At 37.8% G+C, this 22,587-nt stretch overlaps 1 protein-coding gene across 1 annotated transcript in view; it reads right to left on the reverse strand.

The window, feature by feature from the left end:
- The window catches only part of LOC106026140 (probable E3 ubiquitin-protein ligase HERC1), a 46,609-nt gene that overhangs the window by 2,806 nt on the left and 21,216 nt on the right, over nucleotides 1-22,587 (reverse strand). The window contains exons 6-12 of the mRNA XM_063233301.1: nucleotides 21,572-21,699; nucleotides 17,751-17,895; nucleotides 15,308-15,479; nucleotides 12,044-12,179; nucleotides 7,692-7,763; nucleotides 6,427-6,648; nucleotides 2,643-2,794 (exon numbers count right to left, since the gene is read on the reverse strand). Coding sequence (XP_063089371.1) covers nucleotides 2,643-2,794; nucleotides 6,427-6,648; nucleotides 7,692-7,763; nucleotides 12,044-12,179; nucleotides 15,308-15,479; nucleotides 17,751-17,895; nucleotides 21,572-21,699 — 1,027 coding nt within the window. The remainder of the gene's footprint in view (nucleotides 1-2,642; nucleotides 2,795-6,426; nucleotides 6,649-7,691; nucleotides 7,764-12,043; nucleotides 12,180-15,307; nucleotides 15,480-17,750; nucleotides 17,896-21,571; nucleotides 21,700-22,587) is intronic.

The following is a 22,587-nucleotide window of genomic DNA, read 5'->3' on the forward strand; positions in this document are numbered from 1 at the left end:
CTATTCTCCGCTAAAGAGCTAAAGAAAACTAGGATGGCCCACTAACTTACACTTGTTTGAAGTAACTTGCTTGTGTGCAGAAAGATTTGCATATGAGTTTAACCCTTTACCTGACTTTGACACATAACCACCATTTTCTGTTCTGTATGGCACCTTATTGCCTCCCTCTCCCCTCACCTATCTATCTAGGCCATAAAGAATTTGCGTTTCTGGTGACCTCTTCCCGACCCAGTGATGATCTGTCATAAAATGAGCCTGCCCCAATTTTAAGAACTGTTTAGCTTCAAAGAAATTACCAGGAAATACTATGGCCCAAACCCCAATCGGTGCTTTCCTTTTGTTCTGTATGCATCAAATGAGTTAGATATCAGATCTTTGTAAAACTTAAGTTTCAGCTTCTTGTAACTCTTGACCCTTTCGCACCCACTAGTGAAAATGAGCTGTCCTGGGATAATTAACTGTCCACTTTCTTCTCCAAATTGCTGCACATGTGCCATTCTGAGATAATGTCAGTCTGTAGGATGGGAGTAATTTGAGAAACACCAGGAACTCCTGAGATTGTCAGAGCTAAGTGGACAGCAATACAGATTCCAGACTCAGGTCAACAAGTTTGATGGCTCTGCAGGTTTCTTTATTTCTCCCCCCCCCCTCTTTTCCTCCAGCCTCTTTTTAAAGTCCTCCCTTCAGTCTCTGGGACACAGTCTCCAAATTGGCTACTGGAGACTCATCGCCAGGCCTGGAAATAAAGACTTTGCTACTTAAATTTTCTGTCTCTTGCTTCCTTGGATTTTATACCGGGGCCCAAGTTATAACAGTACCGTACTAATTTCTGTACACTCGCAAAAAGAGCTTTGTTATATTTGTATTATACCAAAATACCTGTAACGAGGCCTTACTGTTCTGTAGGCAGTTTTCCCCCCCTCTGGGTGACCTAATTGATATGTTAATCAATGCTCTCCTCTGTAAAGAATTGTGAGTCCCTGGGAACCAAACCTAGTTGATATGTTAACCATTGTTGCCCTCTACAAATAACAGATGTGGTGCTAAAATAAGCTAACAAAAGATTGTTAATTACTGCTAGACTAAAATATTTCCTTATCAGATTTCCTGATCCACGCCCATAACCCCTTACTTTGTAAACTGTGATATATACATAAAGGCTGCAAGCTTTTGAGGGCAACACACAGCTTTTGCAATCTCCAACTGCACTGTGTCACTGGGCCCAGGATAAAATAAATCAGCACTGCTTTTTAAAATATGTTTTTGCCTCATTTTAAACTCAAGTTTGGGGGCTGGTTTGTGGATTACAAGACTAATATTTATTCACTTTCAGAATGTACCACCAATAGACACTTTGTAGGAAAGCACACCTGTCTTTCATGCCAATCAATTCAAAAGGTTATAATTGTTTGAATATACATTATGAATTTCTCATTCATTTGGAAATTGACTGAAACATTTATTGAGTTACCTGCAAGACCAAGCACCACTCTAGGCAAAGATGATATATAGCCATAACCAAAGCAGCCAAAACTTTCTGCCCTTATGGTTACTTTGTAGTTTTAGAAACTTTTTAAGTATTTTTGAAATGTTTTTATTACAGGCAGAGATTTTAAATCACATTTGTTTAAATGTTTCATTGTATTTAGGACTGGAAGGAGCATTCAAAATGAGTTCAGTGTGAAGATGCTTAATTTTAGTTCCTTGTAGAACAACGACATGGAGATATCTAATCAGAAGTGGTTTCAGTTCTTCAGCTCATTTATTTCTTTCCTTAGCAGGGAAACTTCAGAGATGAGATGGTTTGATACAGACATGGATTTTAGTTAGGCAAAAGTTCTAGTGCTCAGGAAAGAAATTCTCACATTGGAGTTAGTAACACCCATGGTGGTTAAAGGACTCTGAGATTAGATAAAACCATTCAGAAAGAAAAAGAGGGCTGAAAACAGATTCACAGGATCCTTGACATGAAAGGCACTGTTGAAGCAAGAGGGGCCTATCAGAGCTCATGGAAAAATAGTGGTCAGAGAGATGAAAAAAAAAGGACTGTGATCACACAGAAGATCATGGAACAAATCTTTCCAGAAGGAAAAATTGACACTGGCAAGCGCTTGAGCAAGATAAAGAAATACAAGAAAATAATAACACATTATACCATTTGAAACTAATCTTTTGGATTTTACACCATCCATTGCCTATAAATTAAGCCTTTATGATGTCAATTAGACTCTTCTAGTGCTATCATTACCCCAAACCAAGATTAAAGAAATATTCAATAAAAAGATTCAAGACAATTCTTCTTATACTCAGAGGCTGCAGACCCTCAAGGGTTAATAATTATTACCTTTAAACTACTCATTAGATGGCAATTCAACACCAAACAAATCTCTTAATTTTTCTCCAACACTGCCATTCCAAGGACTTTCTTTGAGCAGATTTGCAGAACGGGAGTAAATATCTGTGGCATGAGGCAACAAGAGCTGCAGATGTTTATGAAGCAATGCCACACTGCTTGAGTTCTAAGGAGAAAAAAGTTCCTTAATTATTATGGTAAAATACTCAAGGTATGAAATTATGGCACACCCAAATACACAAGTTTCAAGGTCCTGATAGATGTCCATAAAAAACAAAGAATCACATACTCGCTAATGTTATTAATATGGCAAAACGCCAGTAGCCGTTTCTGTAATGAACACAGCAGTTCATGAAGATGAGCAGGCTGACTGTTCTCTGATGATGATGTTCCAAGTAGAAATTTATCACTATTCTTTTCTAGCTCTCCAAATGCTTGATCCTAAAATGACATGTTAAAGATTATATTTGAAAGGCTTCCAAATGAAAGTAATGTCTATCATGAAAGATTCTGATTTAAAAGGTATTATGTTCTTTCTCCCATTACCAATTTCTTTTCCCCAGCTTTGGGATTGAACCCAGGGCCTTTGTATGAAGCTACAAGTACTTTTCAAGCCCTTTTAAATATTTCACTTTGTGACAAAGGTCTACTTCAACTGGGCATGCTAGGCTTGGACTTGCAATCTTCCTGGCCCAGGACCCTGGAAGTGCTGAGATTACAGGTATATGCAACATACCTGCCTCAATTATCAATGTTTTGATCTCTGCTATAATTCTTGTAATAAACTAGTAGAAAGAAAAGTTTCAATTTGTTTTTTCAATTTAAGAAGTAACGTACACTTAACTCTAACATCTTTGAAAATATAGAAAACAAGAAAAAAGAGTGAGCAACTAATCAAAGCAACACATATTGGGGTGAGGGATGCAGCTCAGCAGCACGAACACCTTCCTGGTAAGCACAAAATCTTGAGTTCAATTCCTGGTACAAAAAAAAAAAATAGAAAGAAAGAAAAAGAAAAAGACAACATATAAAACATTTTTAAGCTATTCCTTTTCAGATCTTCTGTGTAAAGGTTTTATTTCCACATGCTTATAGATTTCTAAGAACATAGAGGGGTTGGGGATTTAGCTCAGCGGCATAAGTACCTGCCTTGCAAGTGCGCAGTCATGAGTTCGATCCCTGGCACCGATTTTATAAAAAAAAAAAGGCCGGATGTGGTGGCACATGCCTATAATCCCAGCACTCAAGACTACACAGTGAGTTCAAAGCCAGCCTGCACTATGTAGTGAGACCTTGTTTCAAAAACAAAAATAAAAACTGAAACAAAAAGTAAATAAATGGACTAAAGAAACATGACAACTAAAGAAGTTGCACTACAGACTAAATTTCAAGGCTAATTTCTGGCTGTGGCACTCAGGGCTCAAAATAAAATATATGGTCAAAGAAAAATCTAAAACCTGAGGCTCTCCAGGACCATGCTTAAGGTGCAGCACGAAAGGGCACTGGGCACAAGATTGCCCTGACCCATGGCCACCACTGGGATCCTGTCCCATCTGCAAACAAGAGGGTCACTGCAAGTACAACTGCTCTGTCCACCAGAAAGCAGGTAAGTCATCAAACTCTCTACCCTTATAGGAGATTATGTCACCACTGACACTGAACTCATCACTCAATGACCTGCTCAGTTTTGTCACTGAAGAGGACTGAGGGGGCTGAGGGCCCATGGCCCCAACCAAGGTATCTCTCTCAGAGCCCTAAGTCTTTCTGGATATCTCAGGTAAAACCTTCTCTTTTCTTTCCAACAGGGGGGCCACCTACAGTGTTTTACCTGCATTCTCAGGCTGATGTACCTGGTCTACAGTCTCCATTATGGGGGCTGACAGCCAACCTACACAACCTCTCCAGACAGAACCTACCCCTTGCAGATTCCAAACCCTTTTCTTTATACAAAACTTTTTGTCATCCCAACTTGTTCTGTATCCCTTTTAAGCAGAGATCTCTCCAAAAGCTCAATTTCTCTTATACTTTCTCTCTCCCTTTGGCTCTCAACTGAACCAAAAACCTAACAACTAAATACAATATGTGATTCTGGACCAAATACTGACCTGGGAGGGAAATTGCTATACAAGATACTGCTAGGACAATTATTAACAGTTTACTCCTACCATCACTGGAGCAGCACATTTGTCTCTACACTATCCTGAACGCTGCTCACACAAGTGTCATTTGAACCAGTCAATTCCTGTCTTATAAAAATTAACCAAAAAATGCACTGTATGACCATGTTATATTTAAATAATTGGGCTGTGTTTTAATTTTAGCTGAAATTCAAAAACAGGCTATACATTAGGTAATGGCTCAATTACCCTAAGAAAATAATCACTAGTATTTTTTGATCTGTTTTATGTTTACATAAAACTGCAGAGTCTATTTTTAGCCTGTTCCTTTCCAACAGAATTACAAATCTTTCTATATTGTTCGCTCTCTTTTGGAGGAGACAGGGTACTGGGGATTGAACTCAGGGTCTTGTGCATGCTAAGCAAGCACTCTTCCACTGAGCTATATGCCCAGACTCATTATTTATTGATTTATTTATTTTGGGCCAACATTTCTACAAACCACATGTGTATAAAATTTAAGTTATAAGATTGTATTGACCACATATATCATTACTTACTGAACCATTCCTCTATTTAAGTATTTCCATTATTTCTAATTTTTATTATCAATAACTTGAATATTTTTACCCACACAATTCAGTCTAGGTTTATAATATGACTATGAGAACATTTTAAGGCCCTTGCTTATAAACTGACAATAGCACTATTATTTTTAAAGTCTTAAAACATAACAAATTGGTTTAAATTGTATTTTAGATAAACAATAATTTATAATTTTAATTCAAAAGTGACTAATATTTTATCTCCTTTTCCATAAAGCATTCACATTTAACTCAGCCTTAATCATATATGAAAACAACTGCTTTAATATAGCAAACAGGCTCTGTAGAAGTTTGGGAAAAAATTTCAGTCATTAACAAATGCACAAACTCTTAACATCACCCCTGTCCAATTTGTAGCCATTACTTCCTAAAAATACCAAGCATCACATGCAATTCACATTTCTAGGCAAAAAAGAAAATAATTCTGCAGGAACAATTTTCAGACCTAGTCAATGGCCTTTTACTGTGGACAGAACATAGCACTAGACTTATACAAGGAAAAAACAATATACAAACCCAGTCCTATAGAAGACAACATGAAATTATATACAAATAATTTGTATATAACCCCAAAAGTGCTTAGCAATATAGGTGTATGCTAGTATAATCAATCACATGGTTAGATGAACAAGGCTCCCTAAAATGGCAAACCTTAAAGAAGTCAGATTGGTAAAAAAGAACAATCAGGACACAAGTGTACCATGTACAAATGGAAAAGGTACACCAGTAAGAAAGGTACAGACAAGAATGGTGCATGAGCCAATGATGAAAGATGACTGAAGGGCTTTTTAATACAGAGAGATTATTCCAGCAATAAAATCCTGAAAAGAAATCAGCAATAGTGACAACAGCTATAACACAGTTATTAATGTTGGATCAATAATGACTAAGCTTGTGTGGGTAAAGTGAATTAGTTTGTGCATTTGTTAATGACAGCTACTTGTGGGGAAGAGGGATGGATTTAAGAAACAGAAGGAAGGAATTAATGGCACTCTCATATACATAGTGTGATGGGACCTACTGTCTCCTCTTCTACTAACCAGTCGATTCTTAGTACAACTGAATTATAACATTGTATCCCCTTGTTCATTATTTTCTTTAAATTTTTTGACAGTTTTTATCTGCTTATTGTTTGTTAACATGAAAAAGGCTGGTAAAATTCTAACATTAATTTCTCTGTAATTCTCAAATACATTTCACTGAGGCCTCATAATATTTCATAAGACCTGATTCATGTCTCCCTTTGGGGAAATGGGAAGGTTATATTTTAAGTTTTTAAAGGTCAAAATACCTTCACGTGAGGAGATACTACTTTATTTATTTATTTTACTGCAATGAAAAAGCAACTTACTGTATAAAATCCTAAATTTCTTAAGAGAGTTTTCATCAAAATCTCAGCCAGATGGGTGTCGGGATGGCAGCTCTGAGTGCCATAGGGCTGATCTGACAGGTTTCCATAGCCAGTGCACACAGCAGAGAGGTCAGTGGCATCAGAGGGCGAGCTATAGCCAAGTAGGGAGGCGACATGTGTATGATCCTGCAAACTTGTCAGAATGATGTCCAGTTGCATTCTCTAAAGAGCAATGAAACAGGAATACATGGATAGCTTACAACATACTGATGAGAAAGAAAAAGGATCTAGGAAAATATACTAATTATGCTAGCTAATCTATGTAATAACCTGATTAAACAATAATCTGCAGGAAGTATATAATTATAAGAAAAACTATCCAATTAATACTATTTAGAAAAATATAACTTAATGGCTTAGTGTATCCTTCTTATAATACTTAAAACTCTTAGCTAAAGTGGCATACTGTGCATCATAATTTAAGTACTACAAATAGGAATAGGAAGTGCCAACAGACAAATTATAAGTGTTATTTTAAAGGGTTTCCAATGACTACTTACTTAAATGTTTAAAATAAACCATCTGAAACTTAAACTAATACAAAATACTCACTGGAAACCATCTGTGGATATCTGTTGTAAGTACCATTTTTCCTCAAATCTGTATCTCTAGATTTGATTCTTTTTTTTTTCCTGTCTTTTTGAAATAGGGTTTCACTGTGTAGTTCAGGCTGGCCTTGAACTCACTTTGTAGCCCAGATTGCCCTCGAATTCCCAGTGACCTGCCTGTCTCAGCCATCCGAATGCTGGGAACACAGGCATGTGTCACCACACCTGGCCATTCTAAATTTGATTCTATTTGGTACAGCAAAATATACTTATTTCAATATACATAAGAGAAGTGAAAAATAAGAATATTTATATCCTTAAATACTTTTCCTTAATGGTCATCTTTTGCTTTTTAGATAAACAATTGCATTCAAAGTCTGTCAATGGAACCAACAGCAGTAGCACATAGTTTTGGTTTTAATTCAACAAACTACAAATAAACCAAAGAATCAGAGGGATGACACAGCAATCAACAGTGGGGAAATCGGTTGTTATTTTAGTAATTAGTCCCAAATAATTTATTATTTGCTTTACCTGTAATCACTAAACATCTGCAATTTTGCCCCATGAACACATGGCCGTTGATCAGCTTATTTTCCTCTCACGCCAATGTCTTATGATACAACCAGTTTACTTAGATGCCACACAAAGGCTTACCTGTCCTTTAGATAAGCTTTCCCATCTATCAGGCCTTGGGGTAAAAGAGAATGAAGTAACTCCATCCATTCTCTTAAAGGAGGTAATAGCATGGTTGCTCCTACTGACAGAGTTTCAATTACCACTTAATATCGAAAAAGAAAACAGTATTCATTTAATGAATGAATACTGTTTATCCCTTAAATAAAAAAACACATGAAAAGTGAATCTATTATTATCATGAAAGTCTAAAGAAGGTAGCATGAGGGGGAAAAAAACATGCAAATCTTTCTCTAGATATCTTTAAAAAGTAGAGAATACAAACTCTGAATTTGTTACAACATAATCATCACCCAACAAATATTTAAGGTTCAGTTTACAGTGCTGGGTAAAGAAAGAACTGTGCAAAGTGATACAGAAGAGTAAGGTTCCATTTTCATAAGAATATAATCGGATGGGGCAGGGCTTGAACAAGTAATTGTGAAAAGAGTCACACAAGAAAAGTTACAAAGCAGTGAGAATTTCTGTGAACACATATATGAAGGAGGTGCAAGCAGCATGGCCCACAGCTCCTGAAGGTCATTAGGTATTTAAAATCACGGTTACCAGTCTTAGTCACATAAAGATCCAGGCAGAGAGAATAGTATAAGGAATAGCTAGCTTCACTATCTTAACCTCTATAGGTCATGATTTCTTCATTAACAAAATCAGAGTGTCAGTCTAGATAAACACTAAAGGGCTTTTTAATTTTAGTAACTTCTCTATTAGTCAATGTTTCTGCTTACTTGAATTATATAATATAATGATGAAAAATTCAATTGCACAATAACGGTAATTCTTCTAATAGAAAACATTGCTCTCCAACGGCTAACCTTTAAAGGAAGAACCTTTAAAGATTTCCTCTGGTTACTATAATCAAACTAAACTCTAGCTACAGAAATTCAACAAAGGTGAATAGGATTAAGGAACAAATAAATGTATTCTATTTCCAAAAGCGCTTTTAAAAGGACAGATGGAGGGGCTGGGGATTTAGCTCAGCGGCATAAGCGCCTGCCTTGTAAGCAGGTAGTCATGAGTTCGATCCCCGGTACTGATAAAAAGGAAAAAAAAAAAAAAAAAGAAAGAAAGAAAAGGACAGATGGCAGAAGAGAGCTTCATACAAAAAGATCAAAAATGAAAAAAGTGGTAAGGGGAAACAGCATCAAAACTTTGGAACAGCGGCTGGGGATTTAACTCAGCGGCATAAGCGCCTGCCTTGCAAGTGTGTGGTCGTGAGTTCCTGGTACAGAAAAAAAACAAAACAACAACAACAAAAAAAAAACTTTGAAACCAGAAAGCAACAAGTGTTTAACTGACTTAGAGCTGAAAAGGTTGTATCCTAAGTTTAAAAACTGATAATCAAAAAGTACTTTGATCCATTCTATAGAATTCCTAGAGGCTCAGGTATTTTTGCAACAATAGGTAAGGGAGGGGCTTAAAACCAAAGAATTAGCTAAAAACTGGTGAGATAAGGAGCACACTTGAGGGTAGTAATACAGAACTGAGTGCAGAGGAATTCATAAGATACATTGCTCAGTCTGAGTACTGAGGCATCTGAGCTCTTCTGCCCACCACAGAACTGTGGTCCAACTCTACACCTCTGGCAGGAGACAAGAAGAGCCTTCCTATGGGGAATCTGAGTCATTCCCCACTGCCTGTTCACCCATCCACAGCAAGGTTGATAAAATCTATTCAGGTGCAGAGGACTTTCAACAGCCGTTAGAGTCACACTCTTAAACACAACTAGACAGCCAAAATTCATTAAAAACACAAGAAAAACCGGTCATGGGAAAGATGGACTAAAACTAATAGTCTAATTTGTTTTTGTTTAAAGCAACTACATAGAAAAATAAGAAAAAAATATTATATTAAAAAATACAAAATCAGAACAAGAGGCTACAAAAATAAGGGAATACTTGCAGGATAAAGAAAAGCCTTTTACATTCTAAAAATAAAAGAAACATTTTAAATTTCAATGGAATGATTAAAATGTAACACTAAATTTCTCATAAAAGTAGAAGGGGGAAATGGAAAACAAACAAAGATTATTTTTAGTTTGCTGTTTGTTATGTTAAACTCACACTATCCCATTTCTGATAAATACTAAATTGTTACAGTTCCTTTTCACCCCAACCCCAATGTTACTCTCTTCCTGATCCAAGAGGATATGTTCTAGTAGAAAAATCACTATTGTTATTATTCCTTTATTTAAAAAACTGACAGATAATCTATGTGCCATAAAATTCACCTTCTGACAGTACAATATTCAGTGGTTTTTTTTTTACCACATTTATAGAGTTACTCATAATTCGGAACATTTTCATCATCCCAAAAACAAACTGTGCCCCTTCACAGTCATTCTCTATTCTTCCCAAGTCTCTGACAACTACTAATCTATTTCCTTTCTCTACACATTTGCTATCTCACAAATTTTAAACTTTGAGGAGTTAAAAACATGAAGCCTTCTGCATCAGTTTCCTTCACTTACATAATGTTCATAAGGGTCAGTCATATTGTAATGCCTATCAACACTCCATTTCTTTTTATAGAAATGTAACATTTCAGTAATGTTACATTATATAAATACACCACACTTGGCTTAGCAGCCAGCACACATTTGTGTCATTCCTTTTTTTCCTCAGTGCTAAAGGTTATCAGTTGAACCTAGGATCTCACACCTTCTAGGCAAGTACTCCACTGAGCTTCTCCGCCACTACTTTTTTTGTTTTGATACAGTCTCATCAAGTTGCTCGGGCAGAGGCCACCACGCTCAGCTGTCCCCACTCTTTGGCTGCTATGAATAACACCTCTATCAGTATTTCCACACCAACTTTTACAGAGACATATGTTTTCAATTCTCTTGGGTACAGATCTACCGGTCATATGGTAACTATATTTAAGGAACTGGATAGCAGTGACATCCTTTTAAATTCCCATCTGAAGGTATGAGCACTCTAATTCCTCCCCCACCTTAAACACATGCTGTTGTCAGTCTTTCCTGATTCTGGCTATTTAATGGATGTGAAGAAGTATCACACTGTGACTTTCATTTGTGTTTCACTGGTGAGTAGTGATGAGTACTTCTTCAGGTGCTTATTTGTAATATCTTTTCTGAAAATATGTCTGCTAACATTCTTTGTTCATCTTTTAACTTAGATTTTTTTTTTGTCTTTAGGGTTGCACTGCAAGGAGACTTCATATACTACAAAAACTAGAATTGTATTACAATACAAAAAAACTTTTTCAAACAGTATCTACTCATTTATACTCACTGTTCTAGTCACTTGTTCCTCCCCAAGCCTATTTGTATCTTCTACCTGCATATACTGAAATGCCAAACTGACTCAAGAGGAAACAGAAAATCTGAATGGACCTATAATGAAAAGACACTAAATTCATGATGACCATGATGATGATCATGATCAAGATAATGATAAATGCCAGATAGAAAAATCCAAGATCAAATGGCTTCACTGGTGAATTCTACTCCCAGTTCTGAGTAGGGTCCTGGTAGGAGATTACCCACTTACTCAGATACAAAAATAAGTAAAACTGGGTCCTTCCCCTCAGAAATTCATCTTATGGTGAAAAAGATGAATACGTTTGTAAATGCAATGTTTGAAACTGTAATACAGTATGACACAATAAGAACACACATGAGAGAAATCTAAGCTGGTGAGAAGCAAGGACTGAAAGATTTCTCAGAGATGGCCTCTATCTTAAAAGATGAGTTATCCAAAAATTTACCTACCAAGATAAGAGAAAGCATATGCATTGAACTTGTTCCATACACAGCTGAATATACCACATGTGTGGTCTGAGTCACAGACTTACAAGCCCTATTCTTTTACCTCTTGGATTTCATCAGAACAGTTGAGTCCATCAGCCTGAAGAGCAGATTTCAAAATGGCCCCGCCTGCCTCCCAAGAATGCCTGTGGCTACCCCTCCTGCCAGTACCAGAGCAAGGTGATTTGAAAGAAGCTTCAGGCATAGCTCGAGGAAACTGTGATGTTCCCTGAAACCAAATATACTACAGTGAATTTCCAAAACACACAAGTACATGTGCTATTGTTTGGTAACAGTTCCTTATCATTAAAAATGTTGTCCAGTCATGACTGACTGTAGTTTCTAAAATGTGACTTGTGAAATTATGGATAACATATTAAAACCTAGATGTTATTAGGGATAAAAATTTAGCTCTATTCTAGCATCTGAAGAAGCTTCACATAAGTTGAGCAAAAGCAAGAAAGAACAGTAAGTCAAATGTCAAAAATAATTCATACACATTCCCACACAAACACACAAAATGCACATACTTAACAATATAACATACCTTGATGAAGGGAAAGGCGGGGGGGGGAATCTCACTGTTTATTTTATCACAGTATCTCTCAAGAAAGGAACGCAGGTGCGAGAAGGTACTCTCTTCAAGATCTACACAGTAAGGTCGGTGCCATGCAACAACTTGTCTAAAGGAAGTATAAGGAAACTATAAAAAGAGTCTTAAAATGAAATTTCCCCTTTTTTGGGAGGCGGAAGGAGTTGTTTGGTTGGTTTTTAGAGAGTCTCATTATATAGTTCAGGCCATCCTTGAACTCACTATGTAACCCAGGCTAGCTTCAAATTTGCAGCAATCCTCCTGCCTCAGCCTCCTGAGTGCTAGGATTTTAGGTATGCACCACCACACCTAGCTTAAAATGAAATGCCATACATGGCCAGGGATGTAGCTCTGTGGCACTAGCACCTGCTTGGTAAGTGCAAGGTCCTGAGTTTGATCCTTGTTACCAAAAAAGAAAGTAAAAGAAAAAAATTTCATACATGATCAAAAACTAAAATCACAGCAGACTAAAGCTGAGAGATTTTAACAAGATACACAAAAATGCTTCCAATTATGAAGGTACTACAACTTTTAGCAAGTGAGGAGACCAAGAATTTACCATCTTTAAAAAGGAAACAAACTGGGTGTGGTAGTGCAAGTCTGTAAGCTCAACACTCTGGGAGGCTGAGATAGGAGGATCACAAGTTCAAATCCTGGGGCAATTTAGCAAACCCCTGTCTCAAAAAGAAAAAGGGCTTGGCATGTAGCTCAGTGGTACAGTGTCCCTGGGTTCAAAAGGTTTTTGAATGAGAAGGAGAAAGAGAAGAACATGTTAAGTATCACCTGTGCTAGAAGGCTTGGCTAGTTACTGACCATAAAGAGAGGACTGAGTCACATGATCTACTAAATTCTGGTTCTAAGAGTCTATATATTTCATAGTAAGAAAATTAGTATGAGTCTATGGAATGATACACTGTAATATATTAAAAGAAAAAATTCCTGAAACCTTTGTGTGAAGACTTTCAAGATCTTGAGAAACAACACATACATATGAAGTAGGAAGCTGCAAATTTAATACTAATACAAATTTCTGATATTCATTTGTTTTAGGCTCTTTTGGAGGTGATTATGAATTTTTAATTGCTTAAAAAGTAATAACGCAGAGATCTCGAATGCAAACAGAAAACATTCTAAGCTTTGTATCAGCCCACATGCATCTACAAAACTCTGAAGTAACTCAAACATTTCTTAAAATTCAATCTACCATTGACTAAAAACCTTACCTATATACATTATTAGTTTAAAAGATATGGCTATCACCTTAGGAAAAAGCTACATTTCTGCAAAATAATAAAATAAAAAGCCTCTTTAATTTAAAAGTATGGCCACAATAGGTACCATGAATGTTAAAGTGAAAGTGAAAGAAACTGCTCAACAGGAAAGAACAACTGGGATGGGGGAAGGAGAAAAGAAAGGGAAAAGATATATAAAACACACAAGATATATAATCATACTACTAATCTCTGTTAGTTCATCAAAAAAAAAACAATTTCTGCTTTCATTGTTTGATCATTTTTTTAATGCCTGTATCGTGTAATCTGAACTACTTTGAAGATAACAATATGCAATATATTAACCAGTTTATCTCCTATTATTTTGTTTTGAAATTCTGTATCTTTTGTTGTTGTTTTAAAATTTAAAACAAACAAAAAAAGTACGGCCACAATTTTCTTTTTCCCAAAAAACAAACCAGATAAATCATAGTGAGGTTAGTAATTGTTTTAAATCAATAAAGCATCATTCTGATTTTAATTATTTTTTCTCCTGATATAATTTCTAACACCTTTACCTAAAGATACAGAACAAATTAAAAGTGTTTAACAATTAAGAATATCTTGCCGTACATTTAGCTCAGTGGCATCAGTGCCTGCCTCACAAGTGTGAGGTCATGAGTTTGATCCCCAGTACCAAAAAAAAAAAAAAAAGAAGAAGAAGGAGAAGAAGAAGAAGAATATTGTTGTACTCTAAGAAAGTAGCTTCATCATTTTGTGTATTATAGCAAACCTGTACCGCAGCTTACTAAATGTTTTTTTTCTTAACTGATATGTTAAGTGACCCAATAGATATGTTGAGCAATACTCTCCCCTGTAAAGAATTGCAAGAATTTCACTTAATTGAGATGTTAATCACGGAGCGGCCCTCTACAAACAAGAAGAGTGGTGCTAAAACAAGCTAACAAGGGCTGTTAATCACGGTTAGGCGCCTCTATTCTTCGCTAAAGAACTAAAGAAGACAAGAAGGCCCACTAATTTACAAATTGTTTGAAGTAGCTTGTTTATATGCAGGGAGATTTGCCCATGAGTTTAACCTTTTTACCTAACCTTAGTTACTCTTCCCACAAGATAGATACTCGCCGTTTTCCTGTTCTGTAGCGCGCCTTATTGCCTTCCCCCACCCACCTATCTGGGCCATAAAGAATTTGGGTTTCTGGTGACCTCTCCCTGACCTGGTGATGATCTGTCATAAGATGAGCCGGCCCCAATTTTAGGAACTGCTTAGCTTAAGAGAAATTACCGGGTAACGCTATGGCCCAAACCCCGATCGGTGCTTTCCTTTTGTTCTGTATGTATCAATGGGTTAGATATCAGATCTTTGTAAAACTTAAGTTCCAGCATCTCATAACTCGTGACCCCTTCGCACTCACTGGCGAAGACAAGCTGTCCTGGGATAATTAACTCTCCACTTTCTTCTCCAAATATTGCTGCAGACGTGCCACTCTGAGATAATGTCAGTCTGCAGGATGGGAGTAATTTGAGCAACAACAGGAACTCCCGGGACTGTCAGAGCTAAGTGGACAGCAATACAGTTTCCAGATGCGGGTCAACAGGTTTAATGGCCTTACAGGTTTCCTCCCCACTTTCCCTTACTTTTAAAAACCCCTTTCCCCAGTCTTGGGCGCGCAGTCTTTGGGTTGATCCAGGAGAGACTGTGCCGCCAGGACTGGCTCAATAAAGCCTTTGCCACTTAAGTTTTGGACTCTTGTTTCCATGGACTTTATACCGGGGCCCACGTTACAACAAATATCTCTTAAATGCAGGGTGAAACTTCTTGCTTAAGAAACACATAAAAGCCTCAATATTCAAAGAAAAGGAATCTAAATATCATTACTATGATAGTGAAAAATAATAGAAATATTCAGAAAAGAGATTTTATGAACAAAATCTAGTTATTTCTGCTTTTATGGGGTTTCTACTATTATTAAAAGAGTGGCACTCTTACCTGTCCCGAGGGAGAGCAGTCCATGCCAGACTACGTGATGTTCCAGCTGAAATCTGCTGAATAGCTATGCCGTCTAAGCCACTCACTTTCTTTGGTTTAGTGATAGGACCTGTGGAATTTCCTTGGCCACAGTGTCCCACTGAGTTATTGCCCCAGGCATAAACTTCATTATCTGAACATAAAAATTACAAAAGAAAACATAAATTTAAACATAAGATATATGTCATGGTTTATGTTTGTGTCCCCCAGGCCTCATGAGTTTGCATTGTTCATTTGTGATGGTTCATTGTATAGTGCTTGGATTGATGGTGTCAGTGCTCCACCCACATAGGGGTGGAGCCAGGATGTGATGTAATGGCAGGAAGAAGGTGTGTCTTTCTCTTTGCTGGTTCAAACTTGCTGTCAATGGCTGCCATGAACTGTGGTCCAGCCATGCCCACCTGCCTTGGAGCCAACTGAGTGTGGACTGAAACCTCCAAAAACTGTTAAGAAATAAACCTTTCCTTTCCCAACGTGAGCATCAGGTATTTTGTCTCAGTGACAATCATAAAGTAACTAAGACAGAAATTTGGTACCGAGGAGTGGGGTTGTTTGTTGTGACTATACCTGGCCATGTTTTTCAAGAGGTTTTGGAAATGGCTTGTGGGTGGAGTTTGGAAAGGTTTGGACATGTCGCCTGGATGCATACAGCTGGAGCAGCTTAGGCTGTTCTGTAGAGGAGATTCTGGTCAGAGCTCAGGAGACCAGAAAGCTGATAGGAAGCCTGATGGCAAAGACCAGGCTTGGGAGGTTTCTGCTGGGAAGGACTGCATTGGTTGTTGGACTCCACATGATGTGTGTTATGGCTTAGCAGAAAGTTTGTCTGGATTTTGCTCCTGCCCAGAGACTTTGCCTGAGACTGAGACAAAGGGCAATGGACTGATTAATCTTGAAAAAGAAATTAAAAAGCAACCAAATGTTGAGGCTGTGGCATGGCTATTGTTGGCAGCTTTTAGCCAGCTATATGTTTCAAATCAAGAGCAAAGAGCCCGGCAGGATAATTTACAATGCCATGAGTTTGGCCAGAAGGAAAATTCCAGGAAGGCTGTGGATTGTAAAGACAGAGTTGAGATTTTGATTCCTGAGGAGAAACAGAGAGATAAGAAAGATGGCCCTGGGGCATCCCAGGAAGCAGGTCCCTACCCTGTGCAGCCTCACAGCAAAGATGAAAATTTTTGCTCAGAGGAAAAAGCTACAGAGTGCCATGCTCCAGAATGGCGACAGAGGCCACGTGAGGTTCCAGAATGGCGGCGACAAAGAGAAGCTTTTCATCACAATCAGGTAAACAGAGCCCTGCGATCCAGGCAACTGACCCCTACAGCCAAGAGAGAGAAAAGCCTGGCTACTGCTTCAGCTAGCAGCAAACCTTGGCGGCATCCACAAGGTGCTGATTTTAGGTGCAAGGAAAGTGCACGAATTCTGAGGGTAAGACAGCTTCCACCTCGATTGCAAAGGGCCTGGGAGGCCAAGCAGTGTGCCCCTGAGAGGGCAATTTGTGAAGATGTAAAGGTGAAGCCGAAGGTGCAGTGGAGACCCCAGAAGTTTGGAAAAACCAGGAATGTGGGTGATCCAAGGGAAGCAGCAAAAAGCGAGCAGAAAGGATTTAAGAGAAAGGCTGCAGGAGTTGAAATCACTGGAAGTGCCCTGGGGGTGGAATCACCCAAGCCTTTTGGAACTTGCAACCAGATTGCTTCAGATGCTGAGTGTAGAACTCTAGGACTTAATGTTTGCCCTGCTGGATGTTGGAATTGCTTTGTTTCAAATGCTTTCTATTCTCCTGTTTGTAACTTTTGGAATGGTAATGTTTATCTTGTGCCTTTGCATTTCAGAAATGTTTAACCTCGTTTCTTTTGTATAGGGGCTTACAGTTAAGAGTTTGTCATAGATCTTGGAGGAGACTTGGGACTTGGACTTTTCAGCAATGTTGAAGCTGTTAGGACTTTGGCAACTCTTGGAGGTGGACTAAATGTCTTTTGTATAAAGGATGTACATGAATCCTGGGGGCTAGGGGTGGAATGTCATAGTTTATGTTTGTGTCCCCCAGGCCTCATGCATTTGCATTATTCATTTGTGATGGTTCATTGTATAGTGCTTGGATTGATGGTGTCAGTGCTCCACCCACATAGGGGTGGAGCCAGGATGTGATGTAATGGCAGGAAGAAGGTGTGTCTTTCTTTTTGCTGATTCAAACTTGCTGTCAATGGCTGCCATGAACTGTGGTCCAGCCATGCCCACCTGCCTTGGAGCCAACTGAGTGTGGACTCCAAAAACTGTAAGAAATAAACCTTTCCTTTCCCAATGTGAGCATCAGGTATTTTGTCTCAGTGACGATCATAAAGTAACTAAGACAATATGTAAGAAAGATAATAGTTAATACTATATTTTTAAAAACAAATGACTTTACCATGAGAAAGAGCCAAACAATGACTGTCTCCAATAGAAATATCAACTATTCGAGTGGCAGCCAGTTCTTCAATTAGCTTGGGTCTCAAAGCAGTGGCCTCTGAAGAACCACAACCTAAACAAACCCCACATCCCCAAGCATAGACCTGAAAAAAAACAAAAATATAATGTACATAAGTTCCTGAGATGATCAGACTGTCAATTTCAGTAGTTTAGGAATATCACTTATTAAACAAAACTGCAGTTCAGTTCTAAATAATGACTTTCAGGTGTTAAATAATTTGATGTTTTAAAGGTGTGATTTATTATGTTGGATTTTGTTTTGTTTCTCACTGACATTCTGCTTTGTGCTGTTTTTAAATGATCACTATGCTGGACAAGGAGCTGGGCTAAAAAGCAAAGCTGGTCATAGAAAAAGAATGAAAAAGCTTCTCAGAGATTCTACTATGGCCACTACCAACTGGTTTATCTTTTAACTACATTTGCCCTATCTTAGCAGCTTTGGAAATATTTTCTGTGTGTATGTGTGTATGTGTGAAATGTTTATTTAAAAGGGTGAGTTTTTTCCCACTCCACTGTATTTTTAGATTTACTTTTATTAGTACATGTCTGCAGTGCAGCATGAGTACATTCCGTGTGTGGAACTGGTGCGTAACACAGAAACTTCTCCTTTACAAGCTTCTCACTCTGCGCAGGACATTGATAGTAGACCAAGCTGTGTTGATATAAAAGATTTTATAAAAATCACAAAACTGATTCTTAGGATGTTTAAAAACCAATTGTTCAAGACATTCTTGACTATCTTTAATTTTTACTAATACTAAAACAACTTACTTTCTGATTCAAGATTGTTGGGGAGAGTGTTGCACGAAATAAAAAGATGAAAGACTGCCAATCCGGCAACCCAAAAGGACCAAAATCAAAACAGCAAACAGTACTTTTTTCCTTGAGTACCAAAACCCTTTGGTGGGTTTTGTTAAGATCATATAGACTCTTATCTTATGCTACAAAGGTTAGGTTACTTGTTTGCTTGGGGGAAGCTTTTTGGAGGAAGCTTCCCATTATTTTAAAAGACCACTGCTGAGAATTTAAATGTCTTCAACAAAACAGAAAAGCTGTACACATAATAGTTTCCACAGAATTTACTTAAAGCAAGTACAGAAAACAATATACAAAATCCCCGTACAGTAAATGCCTGTTTTAGGACAGGTTAAGCTCTAAGGACAAGGGCCGGTCTGGTGGTGCACATCTAGAATCTCAGCACTCCGGAGGCTAAGGCAGCAGGACTGCTATGAGTTTGAGGCCAACACAAGCTACACAGTGAGTTGAAGGACAGCCTAAACAGCAAGACCTCATCTCACAAAACAAGACAAAACACGAACTATAGAAAAGGGAGTTGGACGTGGTGATGCACACCTGATCCCAGGATTCAGGAAGCTGACACAAGATGATCACTACTAATTCGAGGCCAGCCTGGGCTAAAAAGTGAATTCATGGTCAGCCTAAACTACATAGCAATGCCCTGTCTCAAACCCCCCCCCAAAGGGAACTAAAGACAAGGAAGTAGTATAATATATAGTCAAAATCACCACTAAAAATTTAAGTCACTCATAAAGTAGTGTTACGGCTTGTACCTACATGTCTCTCAAAGCCTCATATACTCGAAGATGAGGCTTTTTGGAGGCAGCTGGATCTAGGGTAGAATATGGGCACTGATAACTGAATTAGCTAGCTCACTGATTGGAAGTAGCATAACTCTGGTTGTGGCTGAACAGATTTATTTACTGAAGACAGAATACCTATCCAGGGTGTGGATGGCACCAACCAATAGGCTTCTAGCCTGGATGGAATATAAAGAGAAAGGAGAGCTCACTGCTTCACCACTTTCAGCATGCCTTGCTATGGACTATTCTCTGCCAGGCAACTCTAAACTAAACCTCTATAATCTGTGCGCTAATCTTCATTTAACTTGTGGATAGCAGGTCTTTTGTCACAGTAATGAAAGAGTACTGTCCCTCAGCAAGTTCCTTAAATTCTCTCATACAGTGTTCCTTTAGTTTAGAACTAGTGAAGAACACTTGGCTTAGCCAAGCATGACTGCACATATCTGAAAACCACATTTAAAAAGGGCTAGAGACGTAATGCCATGTAGAGGCCTTGGATTTGAATCCACTACCTGCCCCCCAAAGTCTTGCATTTAGGAATCAGGTTAGGCAGTTTAGAAAAAAATACATGCAAAAAATGAGGCGGGCAGGCAGGCAGTACTAGGAACTGAACCCAGGACCTCATACTACTTAAGTAGCTCAACCACTGAGCTACAGTCCCAACCCTTTTAATTTTGAGACAGCGGTTCAAGAAGTTGCCCGGGCTGGCCTTGTGACCCTCCTGCTTCAGTTTGTCATGTAGCTGGAACTACAGGCCTGAGTCTATTATGCCTGGCTCATGCCCCATCTTGTAACACAGCAATGATACTTTGCACAGGGGGAAGTTAGCATCACAGATGCCTGAGGGAACTGAGTGGGACTGAGAGAAAAGCAAATGCTAACCTTCCCCTCATGCTCAACAAGTTTAATGGTAAACAAAATGACTCATCATTCCAAAGTGCTGCTTGCTCTCATTTTCTTTTTGTAATATACATTTGATTTATTATAACTCAAGATGTATGTACTCAAGATACAACTATTCCATACCGCAAATAAAGTACAAGTTACCTTGAAGTTTAATGTATTATTTACATTTATTGTGTATTATTTACCAACTAATGGTTAAATAGTACTTGATAATTTCTGGAAATTTCAATTCGAATAATCATTTTACATGATCATTTGCAACAAAGTAGAAATTATTTCCCCTTTCATAAAAAAGGAGCCTTTCATGGTCAAGTGAGGTCTGAAATTTACCCATAGCAATATAGCAAATAAGTGAATACCTTTGACTTCAATTCATGGATTCTTATCATAAAAGTCACAGTAAGAAACATGCAAAAGAAAAACAGGCTAAAGTAATTAAATACAAGACAATGACTAGTTTGAGGCAAATTTTTTAGGATACAAGGCATTCCAGGCTCTCAAAAATTACACGCCAATTTCAGTTTTGCTGATTGTCTGCTCTATGATTTGTAAGAAAACATTTTTATTTCTCTGCCTGACATATAACAGGCTCCTACTTTCGGGAAGGTAACTGATGGGCTCACATTTTCACTGCCGTCACTGATGGGAGGATACTGTCTGTCTGTTACCTTTCCCGGTCCCTCCTTATCACAAACAGAGGAAGAGTCCATACATACATGAAAAGTTCAAAAACTTTAGACAACATACAATTCTGACTTGCCTAACTTTGACTAACCTAGTTTCTCAGAAATACCTAATCTTCCCAGATTATTTTCACATGGAAATATTCTTTTTACCCTCTTATCACCTTGAAGTTTTAGTTCACATCACTGATTCCATCAAGATTTGTGGTTGCTTTCTTCCCCTATCTATGATTTTTGGGAAAGGCTTAAGGAGAGCTGCGTACTACATGATTTTACAAAAACAGCTTAACAGAAAGAACAGGGGCATGAAGATATAGCCTAGCAAGTAGGAGGCCCTGGATTCAATCTTGGAGAGGGGGGACAGGAGGGTTTTAGGAAAATTTATCTAGATTACACAGGCCACTTCAGAAAACCTGATTCCTTCTCAGATACTTCAAATATTATTTTTAAATACTATATTTCAGTATGCTGCCTAAAAATATATTTCTTTTAATTTCAAATTTTAAATATAATTGCTATCATGGCCTTTGAAATATTATAGTTCTTTTTCAGTCATCCTTTAGTCCTACCTGCCCTGTGGATGTCAAAGCAAGTGAAGACTGGCTCCCAGCACAAACTTTGCGAATGAACATTCCTTGTAAAGCTTCAATAACTTTAGGTTTATACACTCTGTTGGTGTCACCATGGCCAAGCTTACCTATAAAAAACAAACATATTTTCAAGGTAAGCATTTTACTTATTCTAAAGACCTCATATTCTTTTATAAATATTAAAGTTGACAAAGTGCTCTAATCTTTTCATCACTTATCTGACAGATGCAGAAAACTGACAACAAAGCTTATTAACAAATGAGCATTTTTGTTACAAGAAAGTTACCAACCAGCTACTAATCACTTTCTGTATCTTAACCTCATGCAATTAGAATCATTTTAAAGAGATATGGAAAAGTATTTTTTTTCTTTCTCCCCCTTTAATGGCCATATCTCTTAACTTCAACAATACACAGGTTCTTGTTGGATGCAGTGGTGCACAGCTGTAATCTCAGCACTTGAAAGGCTGAGGCAGCAGGATCTTCACAAGTATGGTAGAGGTCAGCCTGGGCTACATAGTAAATTCCAGGCCAGCCTGAACTACACAGTGAGACACTGCCTCAAAAACAAATAAACAACAACAAAAAGCTAACACCTAGCTTCTAGACAAAAATATGTATTCATGTAATTTTTTAAAACTACAAGTTATTTTCAATATAAACTTTTTAGAATTATCTTTAGTGTGTGTGGTACTGAGGATTAAATCCAAGGCCTTCACACTGAGCTAGACCCCAGCTCTTTTTCTGAATTTTGTTTTTTATTTTGAAACAAAAACTCATGAAGAAGCCAGGAATGGTGGTGCACACCTATAATCCCAGCATTCAGAAGGCTGACACTGAAGAATCATTGCAAATTCAGGATACTAAGTTCGTTCAAGGCTAGTGGGACCCTGTCTCAAAAAAGATCTTATGAAGTTACCAAATTGTCCAAACTAGGCTCAAATTTGTATTTCTCCCACCTCACCTCTCAGAATGCTTGGATTACAGACAAAACTT

The sequence above is a fragment of the Cavia porcellus genome, unplaced genomic scaffold, assembly GCF_034190915.1.
Source record: "Cavia porcellus strain 051 isolate PalLab524CR breed Dunkin Hartley unplaced genomic scaffold, mCavPor4.1 scaffold_22, whole genome shotgun sequence".
Taxonomy (NCBI): Eukaryota; Metazoa; Chordata; class Mammalia; order Rodentia; family Caviidae; genus Cavia; species Cavia porcellus.